Source organism: Peromyscus maniculatus, chromosome 20 (genome assembly GCF_049852395.1).
Source record: "Peromyscus maniculatus bairdii isolate BWxNUB_F1_BW_parent chromosome 20, HU_Pman_BW_mat_3.1, whole genome shotgun sequence".
Lineage (NCBI taxonomy): Eukaryota > Metazoa > Chordata > Mammalia > Rodentia > Cricetidae > Peromyscus > Peromyscus maniculatus.
The window spans coordinates 45,586,434-45,609,887 of record NC_134871.1 but is presented as its reverse complement, the minus strand read 5'-3'; the positions used below and the strand labels follow the sequence as shown (position 1 = coordinate 45,609,887).

The 23,454-nt window shown below is 53.0% G+C and overlaps 3 protein-coding genes across 7 annotated transcripts; 1 reads left to right on the top strand and 2 right to left on the bottom strand.

Annotated features, from left to right (window-relative positions):
- Positions 1-4,609: 4,609 nt before the first annotated feature.
- On the bottom strand, positions 4,610-13,347 carry Wdr97 (WD repeat domain 97). 3 transcript variants are annotated; one of them, XM_016007701.3, is made up of 24 exons: positions 13,122-13,347; positions 12,614-12,750; positions 11,881-12,494; positions 11,628-11,749; positions 10,796-11,495; positions 10,577-10,719; positions 10,257-10,493; positions 10,092-10,182; positions 9,785-9,917; positions 9,574-9,695; positions 9,302-9,362; positions 8,993-9,142; positions 8,645-8,896; positions 8,436-8,558; positions 8,276-8,359; positions 7,332-7,460; positions 7,031-7,249; positions 6,769-6,954; positions 6,457-6,654; positions 6,248-6,369; positions 6,017-6,173; positions 5,148-5,725; positions 5,007-5,065; positions 4,610-4,911 (listed from the first exon to the last, which is right to left on the bottom strand). In XM_016007701.3, exons 1-24 carry the CDS (start codon positions 13,249-13,251, stop codon positions 4,715-4,717), a joined length of 4,944 nt encoding a protein of 1,647 aa, XP_015863187.1. In that variant the 5' UTR covers positions 13,252-13,347; the 3' UTR covers positions 4,610-4,714. The 3 variants fall into 3 exon arrangements, with proteins under 3 accessions (XP_015863187.1, XP_076412279.1, XP_076412280.1); XM_076556164.1 differs by having other exon boundaries at positions 8,436-8,504; XM_076556165.1 differs by lacking the exons at positions 12,614-12,750; positions 13,122-13,347 and having other exon boundaries at positions 11,860-12,000.
- A 49-nt stretch (positions 13,348-13,396) lies between these two features.
- On the bottom strand, positions 13,397-16,452 carry Maf1 (MAF1 negative regulator of RNA polymerase III). 3 transcript variants are annotated; one of them, XM_042264773.2, is made up of 9 exons: positions 16,312-16,452; positions 15,919-15,981; positions 15,251-15,382; positions 15,016-15,144; positions 14,775-14,940; positions 14,529-14,650; positions 14,327-14,446; positions 14,063-14,197; positions 13,397-13,930 (listed from the first exon to the last, which is right to left on the bottom strand). In XM_042264773.2, exons 3-9 carry the CDS (start codon positions 15,331-15,333, stop codon positions 13,909-13,911), a joined length of 777 nt encoding a protein of 258 aa, XP_042120707.1. In that variant the 5' UTR covers positions 15,334-15,382; positions 15,919-15,981; positions 16,312-16,452; the 3' UTR covers positions 13,397-13,908. The 3 variants fall into 3 exon arrangements, with proteins under 3 accessions (XP_042120707.1, XP_076412285.1, XP_006989398.1); XM_076556170.1 differs by having other exon boundaries at positions 15,944-15,981; XM_006989336.3 differs by lacking the exon at positions 15,919-15,981 and having other exon boundaries at positions 16,312-16,451.
- Positions 16,453-17,284: 832 nt separating this feature from the next.
- On the top strand, positions 17,285-22,872 carry Sharpin (SHANK associated RH domain interactor). The gene is made up of 9 exons (XM_006989335.4): positions 17,285-17,489; positions 17,737-17,911; positions 21,477-21,605; positions 21,680-21,821; positions 21,903-22,011; positions 22,092-22,245; positions 22,319-22,434; positions 22,523-22,651; positions 22,723-22,872. Exons 1-8 carry the CDS (start codon positions 17,292-17,294, stop codon positions 22,637-22,639), a joined length of 1,140 nt encoding a protein of 379 aa, XP_006989397.1. The 5' UTR covers positions 17,285-17,291; the 3' UTR covers positions 22,640-22,651; positions 22,723-22,872.
- Positions 22,873-23,454: the final 582 nt, after the last annotated feature.

The window sequence follows — 23,454 nt, the reverse complement described above, 5'->3', positions numbered from 1 at the left end:
TTCCCGGCCTTTGACAGTGACTAGTGATACAGTTCCTGAGGCTAAGACCCTTGCCTCTCAAAGCCACCGTTGACACTTTTTTTTACTGCTCTACTGCTTGTGGAGACAGTCTCTTTGTGCACTGTGTAAAGATGTGTCTCTTGTTTTATGTCACCTGCCTAAGGCACCTTCTGATTGGTTTAATAAAGAGCTGAACAGCCCCTAGCTAGGCAGGAGAGCATAGGCTGGACTTCCAGGCAGAGACAGGAATTCTGGAAAAGAATCTGAGGTCCTGGGAGATTTGCCAGCCAGACACGGAGGAAGTTGGACATACCGTACTGAGGAAAGGTAACGAGCTACGTGGCAGAACGTAGATTAACATAAATGGGTTAGTTTACACTTTAAGAGCTGGCTGGGAACAAGCCACGCTTTCCTAATTAGTGAAAAGTCTCTGTGTCATTATTTGGGTGCTGGCGGTCCAAAGAAAGGCTGGTTACAACTGCTGCTTCCCCATCTCTGCCTCTTCCGCAGCTCTGCTGCTGGGTCTCCACTCTCTTCCCTGCTACCTCACTTCCTTTGCTCACCAACCCATCCACATCTAGAAAAGTCGGTGAGGAAGGACAGCCGTGGTGGTACACACCTTTAAGCCCAGCACAAGTGGTTCTCTGTGAGTTCAAGTCCAGTCTGGTCTGCATAATTGTAGGCAGAGTTTCTCTGTGTCTCAGCAGCCACTCCCAAATATAACCACTCAGAGACTTATTCATTACAAATATTTGGCCGATAACTCAGGCTTGTTACTAGCTAACTCTTACACTTTAAATTAACCCATATTTCTTATCTGCCCTCTGCCACGTGGTGGTACCTTCTTTCAATACAGCACATGTGATACCTCAGTAAAAACCCCCACTCTATCCCCTACAGACAAAGAGAAGCTTAAACCAGGATTCGTAAGTGTAGATAAGAACTTAGACCCCTTTTCCCCAGCTGGCTGTATCTGCTACAGGGACTTTGGAAAACACAGTCAGGATATTCGACCAAAAGACTGAAAAGGGAGGTAGGTTAAAATAAATTATATGGTCTGTGCCTTTAAGAACTAGCCTCACAAAGAAAGGGGAGCGCTCCTTCCAACCTCTCTGCTGTGAGTGAGAGATTTAGAAGAGCCTCCCTGGAGGCTTGTATACTTAGACAACACCTTACTTTTGCATTCTGTACCTAAAGTCTCCAGTGGTGGCTTTGGGGACGCGGATCTAGGCACAAAAAGACCCTCACTCTATTGTCTCAAAAAGGGGGCCTTAGACAAAGATACCTCAGTATAGATAGACCCAGGCCAGTTTCAAGTCCCCAGAAATGATGGCGCCAGCCCCAGGAACAAAAGAACAGAGTCAGGATGTCTGATGGTAACCAATTAACCATGAGATGCCCCTCTCAAGAGATAACATGACCTGACCCCGGAGAGAAGTTGTAAAACTCCTGACAAGGCAAACAGACAAGCTAGAATAAGATAAAGTCCAGGCCCGGGAAAAACTTGACCAATCAAGGATGGACCCGTACTAACCCCCTCCCCTCTAAGAAATTTTATGGGTTTTGCCTATAAAAACTAACTTCCCCAAGAAAGAGGTACTCCTCCCTGCCTCACTGTATTGGGTGTAGGAATGAGTCCCTGTCTAGACTTGTATCTGCAGAATAAACCTTGCTGTTGCATTCTGGACATCCAAGGTCTTCGGTGGTCTCTTTGGGGGGTCACAATCTGGGCATAACACACATTCATCTTGCTTCTCTGTGTCTGCTCAAAACTCCTGCGACTCCACCCTTCTGTTCCCAGCAGCCTCTGTGTCTTGCTGTCCCGCCAATACCTCCTGCCTAGCTACCAGTCAACTCTTTTACTAAATGAATCAGAAGGTGCCTTGGCAAAGATGCATCTTCACAGTGTACAAAAAGATTATTCCAGGCTGGAGGGATGGCTCAGAGGTTAAGAGCACTGACTGTTCTTCCAGGGGTCCTGAGTTCAATTCCCAGCAACCACATGGTGGCTCACAACCATCTATGATGAGATCTGGTAGCCTCTTCTGGCCTGTAGACATGCAGGCAGAACATTGTATGCATAATAAATAAATAAATCTTTAAAAAAAAAGATTATTCCATAACACATAGTGAGTTCTGGGCTGTCTCAAAAAAGAGAAAAAATAAAAGGTCTCTGGCAAAGACTTTCTTTGCCCCAATGCGGGAATATCACATTGGGACAATACAAGAAGTGTCTCCTACCAGATATAATCCCAGCATTTAGAAAGCTGAGATAGGACTCCAGATTTCCAAGGTCACCCTCTCCTAAGTGACTTTGAGACCAATCTGCTGTACACAAGGGCCTCTCAAAAAAAAAGTGTCTCCCAGCTTGTTTACAAAGTGAGCCAAACAGCCTATATATAGTCAGAAGTGGACTGTTTGCACCAATCAGAACAGGTCATTACGCAAATGAAGGACAGTGGTTATACCAATCAGGGCACTAATGTGTTTTCTAACAGTCACAGTCTCCTTTGCTAGACTATCGGGAAGTGCTCAGCTGACCTGCTGTAAGTGGTTGCTAGGAAAGGCCTACTCAAAGCTGTTTGAGTCGTTGCTGAAGCCACACCTCTTGGAGCTGAAGTTGTATTTTAGCCTTGCACATCTGTGGAATGTTCAAAATAGCCAGTGCTGGCATAAGGCTATTCTAGCCAGCTGCCTGACATGTGGTCCTCCGCTCAAGGATATTAGGGCACCAGGGAGGGGTCTAATGATATCAACCAGGGAATCCAATATCCTCATCCTCCAAAGAAAGAGTGTTTTCTAGAAGTTTACATTAAACAGGGGCCCGGTGGCTAAAGTGCTTGCCTTGCAAGCATGAAGACTGGAGTTTGATTTTGGGGTTTTTTTGTGGGGGAGGTTGTTTTTTAAGATAGGGTTTCTCTGTGTAGCTCTGGCTGTCCTGAAATTTGCTCTGTAGCCCAGAATGGCCTCGAACTTTCAGAGATCCGCCTGACTCTACTTCCCGAATGCTAAGTTTAAAGGCATTCAAGGAGTTTGGATACCCAGAACCTATGTATAATTATGTATACCTAATAGATGTCAATAAAAACATAGATGGATAAACAAATCAGCTAGGCATAGTGCTTCGTGTCTAATCTCACAACTCAGGAGCTGCAGCAGGAAGATCATAAATTTAAGGCTAGCCTGGTCTATAGAATGAGACTATCTCAGAAAACAAAGCAGCCCAAAACCTTCTTACAATGGTTGACTTTGGTTGTTCACTTCACAAAAGACAGAGTCACCCTGGAAAAGGAGTCTCAGTGAGGGACTGTCTAGATTAAGTTGACTTATGGACATGTCTGTGTGTGGGGGCGGATATCTGAATTAATGGAAAGACTTTGCCCACAGTGGGTGACACCATTCCCTAGGAAGGGGATCCTAGGTTTTCTAAGAGTGGAGAAAGCAAACTTGCACGAGCATGCATGAGTCACTGCTGTCTTTTCCTAACTGTGGATGTCATGTGACTAGCTGCTCAAGGTCCCTGCTCCCTTGACTTCCCACAATGATGGATTGCAGCCTAGAGTTGTGAGCCAAGGGGAGGAAGGGGTTGATTTCATGTATACTCTCAGGTCACAGTCTGTCACTGAGGGAAGTCAGAACAGGAACTCAAAGCAGGAACCTGGAGGCAGGAACTGGAGCAGAAGCCAGTGGAGGAGTGCTGCTTACTGGTTTGCTCCTCATGGTTTGCTCAGACTGCTTCCTTATACAATCCAAGACCGCCTGCCCAGGGGTGGCACCACCCACAGTGGGCTGGGCCCTTCCACATCAATCATTAGTCAAGAACAGAGCCCCACGGTCTTGCCCACAGGCCAGTCTGGTGGGAGCATTTCTTCAATTGAGGTCCTTCTTCTCAAATTACTCTAGCTTGTATAAAGTTGACAAAAAAAAAAAAAAATCTAGCCAGGACAGCATATGAACCATAAAAACAGCAACCTACAAAGGAAAAAGCAAGAGAAACCACTCTCACCCCTGGGCCTGGGAAACAAAGGGAAGAGGGCATCAAACTGGGCACAAGCCCTCCTGGCTCCTTTTCCTTAAATGTCACCTGACTCAGTCATGAGTGTACTCGCTGCAGACACCTTCCTGCTGAGACCTACTTGGTACATACATGCAAGCAAAACACTCATACAGTTAAAGAGGACCAGGCGTGGTGGTCCATGCCTTTAATCCCAGCACTTAGGAGGCAGATGTGGGTGGAGCTCTGTGAGTTGGAGGCTAGCCTAGTCTATATAGTGAGTTCCAGGACAGCCAGGGCTATCTGACTCTTTAAATAAATAAATAAATAAATAAATAAATAAATAAAAGTAAAGTCTTTAATCCCAGCACTTGGAGACAGAGACAGATGCATCTTGGTGAGTTTCGATGCCAGCCTGGTCTACAAAGTGAGTTCCAGAATAGCTAGGACTGTTACACAGAGAAACCCTGTCTCAAAAAACCAAAATTAAATAAACACAAAATAGGATGCAGAACAATGAACACTTGACATCAATCTTTTGCCTCCATAAGCATGCACAAATGCTTATTTGCACACAAGTGACGTGTATATATACACACAATAAGTAAATATATATATATATGTATATATATTTTAATTTAGACCAAACATGGTACTGTGATTTGCCAAGGTGGTAGGACTGGGCGTTGGCCATGGAGCCTTGACTGTCTGTCCCCCGGGTCAACTATAGGTGTCCGGGTTTGTGTCTTCGAACAGGAAGTAGCGTTGCAGAGTGGGCTGCATGAGCAGTGGGGGCAGCGCCCGTGGGGGCGCAGGCCAACCTGGGGGAAAAGGCTGTAACTCCACCCGTGGCAGTGGCAGCTTCAGCACCCGGAGGGGGCCATCAGGAGCTGGGCCCTGGCGGTACAGCCTGTGACCTGGATGCAGGGAACCAGGTAAGTGAAGCTGTATGCTGAGGGTGAGTGGGGAGAGGGAGCATTAGGGTCCAATTCTTACCCCTGTGTCCACTCACCCCTGAGAAACCTCCCAAAGCTGTGTTTGGTCTCCTGCAGCCGAAGAATGGGATAGAGCCTGAAGAAGGGAGAGGATTCAGTCAGACCTTCCCCTGCAAGCCACGTAAGGTCAACCCAACATGCCCACATCCAATGCGCACCATCGATCCCGGGGCGGCCGCACCACAATATTGGGCCCTAGCGGGCCTAGAGGTGAGACCCGTAGGTGCTCCTCCTCCTCCATCAAGCTCTGCTGCTGTGCCCGGTGCTTCTCACAGAAGAAATTAAGCGCATCAATGTGGAACAGGTCCACTATCTGAAAGCGTGCCCATTCTGTGTCTTCCAGATGCGCCTTTTCCTCTAGTGGCGGTGTGGCCTCCGATGGCAGTGGCCCTCTACTTAGTGCAGCAGGCACGGGGACACTCAGGTAGTCCTCAGACACAGAAGAGAGGGCCAGCAGCGCATCCGCGAGTACTCTTTTGGTTGGCCGGATGCGTGAATACGCCTTTATGTTTGCAAGCTGGAGTTCTTGGGTGGACCCCACCGGCCCCACAGGCGAAGGCACAGGCGAAGGCACCATCAGCTCGTGAATGCGCAAGGACAATTCCGATGCCCGTGAGGGTATCCAAGAGGTGCTCAAGGCAGGCAAGGGTGCCGCAGAGATGAGGGAGGCTTGGGAGGAGCCCTCCCTGGGAGGCTCTATAGAAACACTGGCTATAGACTGCTCCAAGCTATTCATCTAGAGGAGAGTGACCCATGGAGTTAGTACCCTTGCACCTGTATCTCTGAAACTTCCTTCTGCTAGAGTCCTAGCTCCAGGGAGAGGGTTCCTCATCCAGGCTCTCCCCCCCGGACCCGCCCCCTCCATCCCAGTGAAGCCTTCTGCTGTGAGGGAGCTCTCAAGAAATGTTCCGGTTGGGGAAAACCCAGGGGCATTCCTAGGGGCACCCACTAATGGTCTTCTGGGAGACCTCTGAAGAAGGCAACAGGTTCCCAGTAGGTGGGCCACCCAGCCCTTGGCCCACCAGACCTGGAGGATAATTTCCTCAAGCTTCTGATGACAGTATGTCCGTATCGTGGCCTTGGAGTCAAAGTTGGCGTTCTCAGCCCAGGCTGTCATCTCCTTGTACAGGATACCCTGTGTGTCCTGGAGGCCCAGCCTCTCCAGTAGATTCTTGAAGTCTTGCCTGGGACAGGTAGATGAGGCTTAACCCGAGTCTTCCCAAGCTGGTAGGGAAAGCCCAGCATGGGCTCAACTCACTGACAATCGGCTGGAGCATAGAGGTAGAAGGACATGATCTCCAACACCACATCAAGGGCCTCCAGGCTGCAGGCTAGGAGCAACTGCAGCGCCATCATCACGAACTGCTTCTGCGTCTTGTCCTAGGCTCAGGAGTGGGTTGGAACCAGGGAACTGTGGTTGATGATGGAAGTAGGTGAGGATACAAGGTCCTGTGGAGGGGGACTCACCTGCAGGCTAGGGGGCTGGTCTTGGTTGAGCAAGTACAAGAGCTTGGCCTGCAGCCGGCTGCGAAGTTCATTGCTTATATCAGGAAACAGCCTCATTAGGGCATTTAGAATACTCACTCGTTCTGCCCAGGAAGCCTGCGGCAGGAAGTCCACAAACGTCGAGGCCAAGCCCTCTATGGTACCCATCTCTGGATAGGCCTGTGGGAAGACTTGCTGAAGCCCTGCCCATCCCCAACTCCACTCTGCATGCAGACTAGCCCCCGCCTTCTCTTCTCCCCCACCCCAAGCCCGGGCGTCCCCGAGTCTCCTAACCTCCAGGGTAAAGATAGGGAACAGCTTTTTGAACCAGTTCTGGATAACAAAATAATGCAGGAACCTGGGCAAATGCCCATAGCGCTCTTCCCAGAGTGAGCGCACACGGCGTTGAGGACGGGAAGCCAAGTGAGTCTTGGACTTGGAGACATCACGGTGAGGTTTTTTGGTCACGCTCTTGGAGATCTAAGGGAAATGAGAGAAGCTTTAAACCCACCTCGGGGCACCAATCTCACCCTTCAGGAGAGCCTAGAGTGCCTACTTGAGTGTCTGGCTCCCAGGGTTCTGGCTGCTCCTCAGAAGTTGGGGAAGAGGAGGCCCATTCAAGCTCCAGCTCGTCCTCCTCCTCCTCCTCCTCGTCATCACTCTCGTCTCCCCCTTTCTTACGTGACCTGTAAAGCCAGTACATCAGTTTCTTTCGCCACCTGCCAGTAGAATGCTTTCTGCGCTTTAGCCACTGGTCACCCCGCCTTCTGGATGGCTGCAGAGGAACAAGAGAGACCGTGTGGCAGGCTGTGGAGACAGCAGGGCCCGCCCTGATCACCCCAAGCTCCACTACTTGCCTTGAATCGGCTTGGGGTAGCGAGTTCTGCTAGGGAGCCAAGGCGGCTGACCTCTGCATGCAACCACATCTGCTGCAGTATCACCGAGTTGGGCACACAGCCAGGAAAATGGATGGAATGGGTGCGTTGCTAGATGTGGAGGACAATAGATTGGGTTGAGAATCACTGGGACATGGACATAACTGGGGAGCACCCCCAGAACCACGGGCCACCAAAGGCCAGACTGTTCTCAACACACAAATGGGCAGTTTAGCTTGGAAAACCCGATAGAAGGATAATCTGGGGGGATATGAGTTGTAAATGAAGAGAGGAATCTAGAGGTGGTTGGTCCCTGGTGAGCACTAACCACATACATGCTCTCTGAGGAACTTAACCTAAAACAGGGGTGTCTACAAAACCCATGGTAGAGGGGGCAGGGAAGGAAGAAAGGAGCTTGGAGAGAGGTCCATGTATTGAGTAGATAGGCCTCCCCAAGCTGGAAAGACTAATAATACAGCTGAATGGGAGCCTGGTATGTGTTAAGCAAGGGACTAGGGCCTGCCTGGGTGCCCAGTATGACCAAGTATGAGAAAATGGTGGATCATGAGGGACTGGCCCCACTGGACTTGGCTCCTTTGAAGCACAAGAACCCTGATCTTCCACAAAAAGTCGACAGGGAATGTAGCGCTCCTGCGGGGGAGAATGATGTGAGGAACAACCGCTGGTGGTAGACCTCTGGGCTCACTAGAAAGCAGCAAGGAGTCCATGGCCATAGCCACACCAGAACTGGCCAGGCTGGAGAGGTACACAGGGGTCTTAAGTCTTGACCCTATAGGCTTCAGGTAGGCATGGCCTACTTGGGTCAGATTGGGACACAATGGCTTACAGCAAAAGGAGATAGGATATGCACAGAGTGACCCCCTAAAAGAGGCCACCTCTGGGAGGGAGGAGGGGTGAGGTCTCACCTTGTAGGGCTGTATGGTGGCAGGAAAGAAGCCCCCTACATTTGAGAGAGGTTCTTGGGGCCTTCTGTGCAGCAGCAGGGGAACCTGGGGAGGGACAGGGAGTGAAAACAGAGCGCAGCCACCCCAGCCCCTGAAACTGCCCTTGAACAGGGGCCCTCACCCTCCGCTGCAGGTAGTAAGGTGATGTGCTCAGGTCCATGCTCTCTCCTCCAAACTGATCATACTGCACCTGCAGATCCAAACTAAGGCCCAGCTCATAGCTCAGGGAGGAACGTGCTAGAAGCTAGGGTATGCAAGGAGTTACATGGGGTTGGGGCAGGGGTCACAGTGTCAAGCATGGATGGATATGGGACGGGAAGAAGGCCTCACCTGGGATGCCTGGCTATGCACCGCCCGGTGAATAGGTGGAAGAGGCAAGGAGACTCGGGGAGGGCGGACAAAGCGCCTGCCTGGGGCTCCTGGGGTTTGGAAGGCTGCAGGTGGGCCCACTGGCTGAACCTCATCGCTAAAGGTAACCTGCGCACCACTGATGGCGGCTCTGATCTGGGTGCCCGTGTCCTGGGACTCTGTGGTGGGGCCCGCAGCGCCCCACTGCAGGGATTCCCTTGCAGATTTTATGTCCTAGGACAGGAAAAAACAGGAAGCTTGTGTCAGATGCGGGGGGGGGGGGGGGGGGGGGGAGGTCATGGTCGGGCCTGGGACTGGTCCCACACCTACCAGCAGGTCACAACCGTAGATCAGATGTAAGTAATTGTCAAAGGCCTCCTCACGCAGCTTCCAGGAGAGTTGGGGCCGAGCTGCTGGGGCTACCATTCCTTGCCTCAGTTCTTGAAGGTCTTGATCCCGGGCTATGATATCCTTCAAGTCCTGAGGTGGAGATCAGTGATCATTCCCCGCTTCCTTAAAGACTTGGCATGTGCTTCCCAAGCAACCGTGAGAATTCAGAATCCAGAGACTGAGAGGTTGTGGCTCGAGACTGGGCATGGATGGGCACTGGGCTGGCCAAGGGTCAGGACGGACACTTACCTCCTTCGACACTGGCTGCTGAAGTGTTGCTGTTTGCTGTTGGGTGAAGGGCAAGGGCACACTGTGGATAGAAACAGGCATAGATGAGACTCTGGGCATCACGAGTGGGATAGGTTAGAAGCTGGGAGAAAAGATGCTGGGGTTGAGATGTGGCAATACCAGAGGGACTTGGGAGGGTAGAGAACGCACACTACGGGCAGACAGCTATGTGAACCCTGCTCCCAGGGCTGGGTGGAACCCTCCACAGCGGCTGAGCAGCCCTGCCAGCAGACCTGAGGTTGGCTGCTCCTTGTAGACTGGCAAGCCTTTGCAGCTGGGAGGTTGTCAGGGACTTCCAGCCGGTGAGTGGCAGCGGAGGGTCATTCACCACATCAGGGGTCTTCTGACAGAATTTCTGAAGAAGCAGGTAGAGCTGTGTTCCCAGTACCGTTTATTGTGGGCAGCAGCCAGTCCCACCTCGACCACCTTGACCTCACTGTATACCTTAACCAGATAGGACGTAGGCAGGTAGAGCTCGTGGGACACCAGGCAGAGGCGGGAACCTAGTGCGAGTACCAGGTCTCCACTGTTGTTGGAGAAGGCCAGGCTCTGAGGAGGACCATCCAGCTGCAGGAGCCTGCAAAAGGCCCAGAGTCTAGCCCCTGTTTCACAGAGTGGGAACTTGAGGCAGTGACAGGGTCAAGACCCTGTCCCCCTCAGTCCAGCCCCTGGTCTTTAGCGGGTTAGAAGAGCCCTGATGGCTGTCCTTTAGCGGCCAGCTGCCCCCACACGATAGGGCCCCCCAGCACACCTCAGCAGGCGGTTCTCCCAGGTCCAGATTCGGATGGTGCAGTCCAGGCTGGAGCAGGCGTATAGCTTGAGGGTGGGGCAGCAGCACAGGCCTAGAGGCAGAACTAAGGTTAGGAAGCAGTCGAGAATAAGGACACAGGCTTCGCCTCCACTCCATGCTCCTCACCAGTGATGTGGTCCATAGGGTCGTCCTGTGGCCGGTGGTCAAAGCGCATTTTGTCACCGAGGCCAAACTGCACCAGGCCATAGGTGGCGCTCTCCGGGTCCTCAAAGCCTACCATGAATCGCTTGCCCAGAGTACAGAGCATTACCACCGGGTGGCAACAGGAGAAGGTATGTAGCAAACTCAGGCACTCCTCCGCGTATGGGAATACACGCCACATCTTGACTGTCAGATCGCCACCTTTGGGAAGCAGGAGCCAGGGTTGGGACTTTGGGAAGGGGCAGGGGCTCCCAGACTGTCTTCGAGGGAGAGAAGGCACTGACCTGAAGTCACTATGCTATTCCAGGTGGACCCAATAGCAGTCACTGGACCTGGGATATGTGCTTCTGTGGAGAAGATGGTCTGTGATGTGCGCCAATCCAGTACAGACAGTGTGCCGTCTGAGTACCCCATCATCGGTAAGAACCTGTGAGGAGTGATGGAGGCCGCTGGGTCAGCCACACCTTTGCCTTAACCCAGCCTCAGAAAGCTGCTGTGCCCACCTGTTCTTATTTTTCCAGGCCCAGGCAATGGCACTGCGGAGCATGTCGCCCTGATTCTGGTGCACAATCTGCCAGCAAGCATACGCGCTGCGGGGGTCTGTGAGATGGCTGTAGAGGTGCAGGCAGCAGGGCTGTGCTGCCGGCAGTGGAAGCGGACTCCGGCGGTGTGTTACCACCATAGGGCAGCGTGCTGCATTGGCCCGCACGAGGTGCCCGGAGCGCGTCAACACCCACAGCGCTTCTCGAGACAAACAATAAACCACCCCAGCTGCACAGTCGTCCGGATCCAGCAGCAGTGAGCTCACAGTTCGTCCCGTGGTAGCTGACACCAGGTAGACTGACCCATCTGCACAGGCGCAGACAAGGCGAGAGGGCAGAGCCGGCTCCACGGGTGCCGGGAGCGCTGGCGCCACCTGTATATGGAGCACCGGCGCTGAGAGCTGTGCTAAGGGCAGATAGATGTCACACACCCGCCACAGCTCCACGCTCTTTGAGCACAGAGAGAGCACCGGCCAGCCAGGACCTGCAGGAGCCAGCAGATGGCTCACTCTCTCAGAGAGTATGTCTCGGTTCCAGCAACCCAGTGATACCTCTCCCACCTGAGCCGCGGCCCTCAGGTCCCATGTGCGAAGCGTCCCGTCCTGCGAGGCGGACACTACCAGTGAGCTGTTCCGGAGCACTGTCATAGCTGTCACCGGGCCTGCAGGAAAGGTGCTGGTCATTTTGGCACATCATAGCTTAAGGAGGAGTTCCTGGGATGCAAGCAACACGGGAGAAGGGCAAGCCCAGGATGAGAGGGAAGGGCTGCCAGAGCGGCCAGACGGCGGCACACCTGTGTGGCCCACGAATACCATCCGGATCTGCCAGTCAGCCTCCCACACCTTCACAGTACTGTCCCGGGAAGCTGTCACCATGGCTTCTACCTCCTCACAGTACTCCAAGTCCGAGATGATGCTGGAAGTGAGAGAATGGGAGGGGACTAGTGGACTCAGCACAGTCCCATCTGTGGGTCCTGCAGCCCCTGAAGTAATGGGCTCTCCTTAGGGGATCTGCCTCCCATCTACCTGTCCCTGGACTCCCCTCACGTTTTATGCAGATCCTGGCACACATTACTTAGAGTCCAGGAGTCCAGATCAAAAGTGAGCACCGCCGAGCCATAGGCAGCAAAGCAATGCCGGGTGCCGTGGTCAGCTTCCGGCCCCAGAGCCAGCCGCTTGAGAGAGCCGGACAAGCCTGGCGGTGGTTGCAAAGGTGAGCCACAGGACACCAGGCGGCGACCACCCGATCGGAACTTCCAGAGCTCCACGCTGCCTCCCGCCTGGGCCACAAGCAACAGTCCCCGGCTGGGCACTGGTAAGCAACAAAAAGACTCCTGGTTCAGTGCCTTGCTCACCCAGAGCGGGCGGAAGTCTTGCCCTAATATGGTCAGTCCGGCTGGGCCCCAGCCTACAAAGCGGCCCACTTCTCCCAGAGGGCCCGGCACAGTCACCAGCCCGTTCAGCACCACCGGAGCCTCCAGCTTCGCCTGGGCCCAGCCATCTTTGGTATGCTGATGCAGGTAACCTGCACCATCGAGTATCAGGAAGCGTCCACCCACTGGGTCCTGCGCTACTGAGCGCAGTCCAGCCGCCACCTCCAGACGACGCAGTGGCTCCAGCCCGTGTGTCATTCGAGTGACCCGCAGCTCTGCTCTCTTCTCCTGCCGGCCAGAGTACATACATAGGTGTGCGTGTGAGTAATGGAGGTATGAGCGTCTCTGCCTGGGTGCCCAGTGTCTCTAGGGATGAGCCCAACCAGAGACCTCACGACGAACCACACCTTTTCCACAATGTCGTGGAGGTATGCACGTAGGTGCAGCCACAGCTGTCGGGCGCGGGAATGCAGCGTCATTTTCCGCCACCTCTGGGAACTTGTAAAGAGCTGTAGGTCCTCTGGTGCCTCCGCCAGACCCAAGTCTGTAAGTCAGTGGAGGGTGTGGTGTCACTATACAGCCTTGTGCCCCAACCCCGGAGGTGATAAGCAAACAAGGAGCCCTCCTCTGAGGGACACGATGGGTCAAGGACTGCCCAGGGAAGTTCCACCTCCAGGACTGGACAAAGTCTGAGAAACATCTGCTTCCTAGTGGGGTGCCTGGACAATGGTAGGTGCCCCCACCATTTTTTATTTTCTTTTTGGTTTTTCCAGACAGGGTTTCTCTGTGTAGTTTTGGACCCTGGCCTGGATCTCGCTCTGTAGACCAGGCTGGCCTCGAACTCACAGAAATCCACCTGGCTCTGCCTCCCGCTGAGATTAAAGGTGTACGCCACCACCACCCGGCTTCCCTCACCATTTCTTTCCGAGAGCACCCCAGGATCTGGGACGTCATAGATGTCCTGATCATACAAGTCTGTGTCCGTAACCAAGCTGTCACCCTCTGATGCAAAGAGGTTGCTTGCTTTTAACATCAGGCCCTCCATGTCTATCCTGGACAGTCCCAGAAGTGCGAGCTGTAACAGCTCTTGAGACAAAGTAACGGAAAGGCAGTAGCTGTTGCTAAGATACCAGACGCTGCCGGCCCCGCCCCGTGACGCAGGCCCCGCCCCCCAAAACTCCCAAGTTCGGTCCAAGTCACAGAAACTTTTATTGGAAAGAAATGAGCTGCAGCAAAGTGACACTCAGTGCATGTGGCCCACCTCGTAAGGTGGGGGGCAAAAGTGGGCACCAGGGGCTGGTCCAAGACCAGACCCCATAAAACACTGCGCACCGCTTACAGGGCTTCAAGTCACTGGCGCTTAGAGCTGGAGTGTACAGGCCCAATAAGAAATACAAAAATAAACTCTGTGTTCCAGCTGTCCTGTCTGTGGCAGACGGTTGGTGCAGAGCAGTCAACTTTTCTATCAGGCCCTGTGCTGTTGAATCCAGCCACAGCATGGGCAGTAAGGAAGAGCCTGCAGGGGTGAGTGGACGTCCACAGGCTGAAACCAAAGGGCTAGGCAGGTATGGCCTTGGGCAGCGCCAGGATGGTGGCAGTGCCAGGGTGTAGCCAGCATCAAGGGAGGCTCTGGAGCTCCTCAGGTAGACAGGTCCAGGCATTGGTCGAAGCTGGATGAAGCTGAGACCTCCGCTTTTCCTCATCACATACAGATCACTGGAACCCTAGGCACAAGTTGGCACACAGGAGGACATCAGGAGGTACCACAGACTAGGCCGAGAACCCTGGTGTGTCCCAGCCACCCCGGGCTCTAGAGGTGGGGGCCGTGGCTGCAGCCTCCAGCACTTCCCCCACACCTGTCTTCCTCCATGGTGCTGGTCTCCTCCGCCCTGCCCTCATGGCCTCCTCCTCCACTCTCTTCATCAACCTCTTCTGCTCCCAGTTCCAAGTCCAGCGCATTGCCTGCCTCTGAGGGTGTGTACGTGGAACCACTGGGTGGGGACAAAAACGTCAGTCTTAGGACCACCTATCCCAGGCCTTCCCAGGGAGGACAGACCCAGTTAAGGAAAGGTGTGAGGTGAACAGGGGGCCGGAGGGAGGGAGGTGGCAATGGTACCAACCTGATGGAGCGGCAGCTAAAGAAGACAATTCGCTTAAGACGCTTGTTGTAAAAGAAATAATTGAATGACCAGAGGCTTCCATCTTCCCCGAAGGGGTCTGAATCCAGATCTGGGTTATAGCTGAAGAGTGAGCAGAGCAGAGGCATGAGGCTCCCACGGCCACGCACACCTGCCACGTCTACCTGCAAAGATGTGGGCCCACCTGTAGATGTCACATTCGGCTAAGCAGATTTCCTCATCCACTGCATTCCACAGCTGTGGCTTCAGGGCCTTGAAGTCTTCCCGAACAGCTGAGAAGAGGCTGCAGTTGACTGCATTAACCACCTACAGTAGGTTACAGTCAGGGATGACCAGGGGGTCCAGGGCAGCAGGTAGAGCCCAAGAACCTACTCAGTGGAGAGGGCAACGGGAATGACTCCAGGTTTGGGGTCCCCCTTCCCAGCCTTACCCAGCTGAGGCTGGGCTCCCGGCTGAACTCATGACTCCTGGCTGTGCTGAAGTCATAGTCTGGCCGGAAGGACTCGTTGAGTGTGGCGATCAGGTAGAAGAGGGTCTTGCGGCTGCACTTGTCACTCAGCGGGCTTTCGTCCTCACCACCTTGGCTCTTGCTCAGTCTGCACAGAGATAAATGTCAACCCTGCTCACCATCCCCCACGCCTCAGGAGGTAGGCGCCGCCGTCTCAGCTTACCTGCTGGGACTGAGGCCTGAAGTCTGAGGCGGGGACAGTGCCTCCAGCACATGGGGCTGGCCTTCCTGACAGAACTGCTTGAACATGTGTTTGTCGTCTCCTGCCATCTTACACGAGTAGCTTTCAATCCTGTAAAACGCAGACAGGATCACGGAGCGTGCTGACCCCGAGGATTTAACTCAGGGGCCAAGGCGGTGACCTCTGAGAGTCTGATCCCCAGAGCTTCCAGACTCACCTGCCGATAATATGGGCATCTCCAGTCTCCACTGTCAACTGTGAGTTGATGGCCTCAAAGCTGGAGTTCTCCAGCAGCTTCATGTCCTTTGGGAGGGGACTTCTTGTGCCCGAGGGGCTGGTGCAGTGCTCCCTGGGAATGTGGGAAACCAGATGTGGCTACCTAGCTCCCCAAGACGCTGCCTTCAGCCTTCCCAACCACTAGCAGAGTACTGATTGCAGCTGGATCTGGCTGAGTCCATCATGTAGCTCGTCTCCCTACCTGTACCTGTACCTGAGCACTCAGCATTGTTGAGGAAACGATCCTGTTCTCGTTCTCTCTCTCTCTCTCTCTCTCTCTCTCTCTCTCTCTCTCTCTCTCTCTCTCTTTCTCTCTCTCTCCATGCTCCCCACCCCGATCGGCAACTCTGTAGTCACTCTCAGACCGTACTAAGGTCTTCAATCAGGGTAAGAACCTGCAATCCGGCCGGGGTGGTGGTGGTGCATGCCTTTAATCCCAGCACTCGGGGAGGCAGAGGCAGGCGGATCTCTGTAAGTTCGAGGCCAGCCTGGGCTACCAAGTGAGTTCCAGGAAAGGCGCAAAGCTACACAGAGAAACCGTGTCTCGAAAAACCAAAAAAAAAAAAAAAAAAAAAAAAAGAACCTGCAATCCGGTTCGGAACCGGGTACCTGGGGCTTGAGCCCTGAGGGTCACCTGTATGAGCGCTCTTCCCCGGATTGCTTCGTTGCTTCCTGGCGAGAAGAGTAAACCCATGAGTTCTTCAGTTCTATTTGCAAATATGCCTGATTCTCTCTTTGTACGCCAAAGAGCGTAGGACGGCCCCACCGCCTCCGCTGGCTCAGCCCAGCAGTCTCCTGGCATTGCTGCCTCGGGAGCAGAGAGGCACCAGTAGATTCGTATGGGAAAACTACAAGCCCCAGGAGGCAGCACACCAGGAGAGGCGCTCTGGCCAGGCAGCGGCAAAACTACAAGTCCCATGAGGCAGTGCAGAGGCGCGAGCCCTGCCGGGGACTGTGGTTCCCGCAGTCCGGGACCACTCGGAGCACAAGGCGGACACCCACCTGCCAGGAACGGGCTAGATCAAGCCAGGCTAGCCGAGTTGCTTAGCGTCGGTGCTGAGATGACGGCGGCGCGGGCTGCGCGCGGCGCGAGTTCCTCAGGACCGGAGGGCGGCGCCGCGGCCTCCACTCGGGCCGCACTGTATCCGGGGGAAGAAGCTTCGTGGCGGCGTCCCGTTACTCCAGGCCCTGCCGGCCCATACGGGCTGCAGCCGCGACATAGCCTCGCCCCCCTGCAGTACCCACTTTTGCGACTGACCTGCCGCGGACCACCACAGATCGCACCAAACAGCGAGCGAAACAGCGACCTCCGCCTCCCCCGGCCCGACAACAACAAGCGTCCGACAGGCCCGGCCCCACTCCTCTGAATGGTCCGCTCCAACCTCAGGATCCAGACCGCGACCAACCATTGGAGGAATTCTCCGTCACTCAGACTTGTCTTTCACCTCTACTGGTCGAGTGGCCTGTCTGTCTCGCCCTCGCTTACGAACCCGCCTCCCCTCTTAGTGTTGATTGGTTAGGGCGCTCCCGCCCCGCCCCCGGGCCAGCCCTGTTCTCAGAGTGGTACAGACTCCCCGAGTGTGTCTGGGGTGTGTATGTGTGGCTGGTTTGTGTAGATCGGCGCCCTTCTCCTATCGGGTCCTGGGTGTTGTCTTACGTCGGACAGCAGCTCTCGCCCGTTCGAACCTTTGAGAAAAGTCCAACCTTGCCTTCATTTTGTGGCCGGTGCTTGGTCTCTGACACTGTCCCGGGCCCAGCTCAAACGTGACTAGCGTGCCTGGAGATCCTCGGAGCATCTCTATCCCCGAGCACCACCGGGGGTCAGGCTAAGGTAGCGCGCTGCACTGCTCCTTTCTCCTCCTCCACGCTCTGGCGCATCCGGAACCTGGGGCCATAGTCTGAGTTTCTGGCCGGCGGAAGCGCTCGACAACTCTTGAGTGACGGAAGCGCTCACGGAGGGTCGGGACTCTGCCGCGCCAGGTATGGCGCCGCCCGCCGGCGGGGCCGCCGCGGCTGCAGAACCTAGTTCACCTGCGGTGCTCCTGGCAGTGCACGCCGCGGTGAGACCTCTGGGCGCCGGGCACGACGCCGAGGCGCAGCTACGGAGGCTGCAGTTGAGCGCCGACCCTGAGCGGCCTGGGCGCTTCCGGCTGGGGCTGTTGGGCACCGGGCCAGGGGCGGTGAGTGTGGGCCGGGGACAGCGGAGTCAACCCTCTCTCCATTCCCCTGCCGACTGCCCTTATGCAGTTACTTTTCTTCGCTTGCCTGTAAAAATGGGGTTAATGCTTTAAAACTCTCGCGAGGAATTGGTAAGATAACGGGCAAGAAAGGCTTAGGACGGTAAAAACTACTTCTGCTTATTTCCTTTTCCTTTGATCTTCGGTGGATGACGAGGAGCCATTGACCCAGCACTTTCCCCCGTTTCAGGTCGGTTTTGAATGGCCCTTGGAGTCTATTTGCTATACAGTCCGTGGACCTAACCAACACGAGCTGCAGCCTCCACCGGGAGGGCCTGGAACCTTCAGTGTGCACTTCCTCAACCCTCAAGAAGCACAGCAGTGGGCAGCACTGGTGCGAGATGCCGCCGCCGAGGGACACAATGGTCAGTGTCGTGGAATAAATGCTCATTTGAAGAAGTCCAGGCCTCCGAGTCCTGGATGGGGACAGTGATGGGAGAAGCTGGGCGTCTAGGAAGGCTTCCGAGAGGAAGAAAGTGGAGAAAATAAGGGGTTCAAGAGCTGACACCTGGAGTACCAGACATGTGAAAAGGAAGAGCAAGCATTGCTGCAGCTCTAAGAGTTCAAGAACGACAGGATTGTGTTCAGTGGGAAACGAACAGGTTCAGGTCTGTGCTGCTTAAAGGCAGACTCTTGAGTCATATGGAGAGGTGTAGACAAGGTTAGAAAGAAGACCAGAGGACCTTAGGAAATGGAATCAGATAGGTTTCGTGGTTGTTTAAATGGAAGAGTTAGTGATTAAGACTGAGGTAGAGGGACAAGTTAGTGTGAGGCTTGTACACAGTGCCTGCTTGGGAAAGCCCGGACATGGCTGGGGCTCTGAAGAAGTAAAGATTGGGAGTTGGGCCGGGTGGTGGTGGCACACGCACTCAGGAGGCAGAGCCAGGCAGATCTCTGTGAGTTCGAGGCCAGCCTGGACTACCAAGTAAGTTCCAGGAAAGGCACAAAGCTACACGGAGAAACCCTGTCTCGGGGGGAAAACAAAACAAAACAAAAAACCAAGACAAAACAACAACAAAAAAGATTGGGAGCTGGGGAGGTTAGCCAAAGTCTGAGAGGGAAGCATTGAGGAAAAACAGCCTTGTGTGTAGACCAGTGGCTCTCAACCTTCCTATTTTTGTGTCCCTTTAATATAGTTCCTCATGTTGTGGTGACTTCCAACCATAAAATCATTTCATAACTGTAATTTTGCCACTGTTATGAATCATAATGTAAATATCTGTGTTTTTCAATGGTCTTAGGTGACCCCTGTCAAAGGTTCATCCAAACCCCCACCCCCACCCAAAGGGATCGTGACCCACAGGTTGAGAACCACTGATGTAGACCTTGCCCTAGGGAGAGAGAGGAAAGCTTACAAATAAGACCTAAGGAAAAGCTGCTAGAGGGGCAGGAAAGCAGTTATATAACTAACATAAGAGGCCGGGGTAACTCAGCATTGAAAAAGACTAAGTCATTCATTTACCAGATATGTGTACTCAGCTCTTGCTTTATACTGTTCATTGTGACAAGTGTGTATTCCAGGCTGATCTCAAACTCACTATATAGTCCAAGCTGACTTTGAACTGTCAATGATCTTAACACGTCTGTACCCAGAGTGGTGTTGTAACAGATGTCTACCACCCAACTGTTTGACACTATACTTTTTCTTTTTCCTTTGTGTGTGTGTGTATATGCATGTCTGCTGTATATGTATCTGTTTGCAGGTATACACGGGCACAGCATGTATGGAAGTCAGAGGAAAACCTTGGGTGTCAGTCTTCACTTTCCACCTTCTTTGAGACAGAGTCTCTGCTGTTAGCCTCTTTATAAGCCAGGCCAATTTCCCTGACCCTCAAGAAGTTTCTGAGTATTCTTTCTCTACCCCCATCTTACTATAGGAACATTGGGATTACAGACATATACTTCTAAGCTTGGTTTTATCTGGTTTTGGGGGATTTGAATTCTCTGGTCTTTATGTCTACCTGAAAAGCACTTTAAGCCAAGTGGTGTGGTGCAGGCCTTTAATCCCAGCACTCGGGAGGCAGAATCAAGTGGATCTCAGTTGGAGGCCAGCCTGGTCTACAGAATAAGTTCCAGGATAGCTCTACACAGCTTCCAAGACAGAGCGACACAGAGAAAGCCTGTCTTGAAAAGCCAAAACAAGACAGCACTTTAACCTGCTGAACCATCTCCCCAGGCCCTTCTTGAGCACTTCTAATTTTTTTTAGGATTAACATGTTTTATGTGTATGAATCTTTTCTCTACATATATGTCTTTGCACCATGTGCATGCCTGGCATCCTCCAAGGTCAGGAGAAGGCATCAGATCCCCAGGGACTGGAGTTAGAGATGGTTGTGAGCGTCTATGCAGTTGCCAAGTACTGAACCCCAGCCCCCTGCAAGAGTAACAAGTGCTCTTGACTGCTGATCCATTTCTCCAGCCTGTGGGCACTTCTTCTTCTTCTTCTTCTTCTTCTTTTTTTTTTTAATGCCGAATGCTGTTTATTGAAGGAGGGAGGAGGTCTTAAATACAGGCTTACAGCACAATGGGAGAACCCCGGAGGGCAGAAGTTTGCTACCGATGTTTTACGTGGGCACTTCTTTTAACATGACCCAACCCTCTAATTTGTCCTCCTTGGAACTTCCATTTCTAGAGTAAATCAACTCCAGTTAGAAGGAATGAGGAAGCTAGGAGGGCACTGCTATTAAAACAGGGCCTCCTTAAGTGTGCTGGTGCACCTTTAGTCCCAGCCCTCAGGAGCACAGGCGGGTGGATCTTTGTGAGTTCAAGGATAGCCTGATCTGCATGGTTCCAGGACAGCCAGAGCTAAGTAGAGAGATTCTGTTTCAAAAAACAAAAACAAAAAATAAAAGTAAATAACTAAAAAGAAAGGTCTTAAGGACTTAGTGAGAGAATGAAGTTTGAAGAACATGGCTTAAGTTGTATGACCCAGAATACAAGAAGTACAGAAGTGGGATTTAGCTCAGTGGTAGAGCGCTTGCCTAGCAAACGCAAGGCCCTGGGTTCGGTCCTCAGCTCCGAGAAAAAGAAGTACAAAAGCTCCAAGGGGAACTTGTGCAAGTGACCTTCAGAGTTCAGGCAAAGTGCCAGGTTCTTGGAGAGCTCTGCCCATTTCAGTGGTGAGACATTTCAGGGTATCAAGGGCCTTAGGTCATTGTAGGAGCCGTCAGCACTGGGTGGGGACCCCTTATTGCAGTGTGTGGCTTTCAGCAGGAGAGAAATAGAAACAGCAGTATATCCAGTTCTGTGGGGATGCCAGGACAGACAGTGTAAGCATTCTCTGCAGACTGGAGAGCCAAGAGAAGGAAGGCCCCTAGGGACTGAGACGGCAAGCCTCCGTCTAAGGGGTTGGTTTGATTCTGCTAAACAGGAGATGCACAGGTGGGACCAGCCAGCAGAAGGGTTCAGAAAGATTGATATCAAGGATAAATCAGAGGTAGCACTGGTACCAGAATTGAGGAAGGACTGCTGAGGACTTTTGTTTTAATTTTATATATGAATATTTTGTGTGTGTGTTCGTACCACTTTTGTACCTGGTGCCCCACAGGCCAGGTCATTGGACCCGTTGGAATGGAGTTACAGGTAGTTGTTAGCTACCATGTGGGTTCTGGGAACCAAACCAGGGTGTTCTGCAAGAGCACCAAAATGCTCTTAAATGTTGACCCATTGCCGGGCAGTGGTGGTGCACACCTTTAATCCCAGCACTCAGGAGGCAGAGCCAGGCAGATCTCTGTGAGTTCAAGGCCAGTAAAACCATGTTGATCCATCATCTCTCTCCAGCTGAGAGTTGTTTTTGTTTTATGGGCCAGGATTGGGAGAGGAAGGCTTAGCCTGAATTATGGCCTAAGGATAGTGGGGTGAAGCAGAGAGTGCAAAGGTCCTAAAAACCTGAGGGTGGAGACCACTAGCCTACTCCATATCTTCTCTTAGGCAATGGCAGCCCAGCCCCAAGCCCAGAAATGTGCCCCATTTCTCCACCATGTTCTTCCGTGGCTCAAATACCTAAAGCAACCCAACCTGAGGTGGATCTTCCTCCAAGTTCTGGAAATTTAAAACAAGGTAAGGACAGACTAGAGGGAGTTGGGGAGCTGTGGCTGGAGTCTGGTTGTGATAGCTGCCTTTTCTCCCTGCAGAAGAGCTGGCTACACGCCTGTCCCAGGCCATTGCAGATGGGGATGAGAAAGAAGCAGCCCATGTGGCAGCCATCTTGGCACAGCATCATGTGGCTCTCAATGTCCAGCTCATGGAGGCCTGGTTCCCACCAGGTCCTATCAGGTGAGGCCTGATCTTGCTCACTCTGCCCTCCTGACCTGCCCAGGTTAACTGTCCAACCCTCTGATCCACATTTTGACACAGGCTGCAAGTCACAGTTGAAGATGCCACATCCATGTTGTCCTCTGCATCATCTGCCCATGTCTCACTGCAGATCCACCCACACTGCTCCATTGCAGCCCTCCAGGAACAGGTGAGCATGGGGCATTGGGAGTCTTACCTGTTCAGCAGGGATCCTGGTTAACACTGCCTGGCCTGATGTTCTGGCCTCAGGTGTTCTCAGAATTCGGTTTCCCACCAGCTGTGCAGCGCTGGGTCATTGGGCGGTGCCTATGTGTACCTGAACGAAGCCTTGCTTCCTATGGGGTCTCTCAAGATGGGGACCCTGCTTTTCTCTACTTGCTCTCAGCCCCTCGAGAAGCTTCAGGTTAGTACTTAATGGTGGTAAGAGAGGTGGGGTGCAGTCTTGAGATGGCCCTGAGCCTTCTCCTCTTTCACAGGACATGGCCCTCAACACTCTAAGATGGATGGGAAATTAGGATGCTTGTTTCCTCAGTCACTGGAGCAGCCTCATACCCTCCAGCCGGCCAGTTCCAGTCTCCCAACCCCCCCTCAGGTGGGCAAATAACCAGAGCCTCTGGGAGTGGGCAGCTGTGGGCATTGGAAGGATCTGGGAAGCATCAACAGTTTTCCCATCTTCCCAGCCTGGCTGGTCTTGCCCTTCCTGCACCTTCATCAATGCCTCAAACCGCCCTGGCTGTGAGATGTGTAGCACCCAAAGGCCCTGTGCTTGGGATCCCCTTACTACAGCCTCCACCTAGAAGCCACCAAAGGTACAAGAGGCCGGGTGGGGTTGAGGGGATACAGTGTAGAACAAATAGGAATAACCTATCTTCTTCTCCAGGTTAGAGGGAACATGGCCCTCCCGTCACAGGCCCGAGTCCCTGGATCACCACCACTTGAACTTCGCAGGGGACCTCTGCTTGTTGGGGACAGAGATGCAGTATTAGTGAACAAGGGCCACAAGCCAGTAATTAAAGACACATGAGAACCAGCCTGTGTCCTAGTCTTGGTGCAGGGTTGCACTAGTCCAGCTGCCTGGGAGCAAGAAAGCAGATTCTGCCCCAGTAGCAGATGGGGTGCCCCAAACCACAACCAGGAGACTACTTGAATAGACTTAGACTAAAGTCCCAGTGGTCACAGAACACAGTACTGGCACCTCTTTCCAGAGCCTTCAAGCCTACAGGGGCTTCTCAAACTGCTGACCTGCTAGGGGTTCCTCTCACTAACCCTGGCCTTATCGTTGCCCTTCTGGAATCCTCCTCCTATTCCAGTCACCACTGTTTTCAGCTGCTTCAGCCAGTATAATAGCAGCAATGGGGCTGGGTATTTCTTTTTCTTTTTTTTTTTTTTTAAAGATTTATTTTGTTTATCATGTACACAGTGTTCTGCCTGCATGTGCTCCTGCAGGCCAGAAGAGGGCACCAGATCTCATTATAGATGGTTGTGAGCCACCATGTGGTTGCTAGGAATTGAACTCAGGACCTCTGGAAGAGCAGCCAGTGTTGTTAACTTCTGAGCCATCTTTCCAGCCCCCAGGTATTTTTTCTTTACCATAGGGATGCTTTAGCACTGT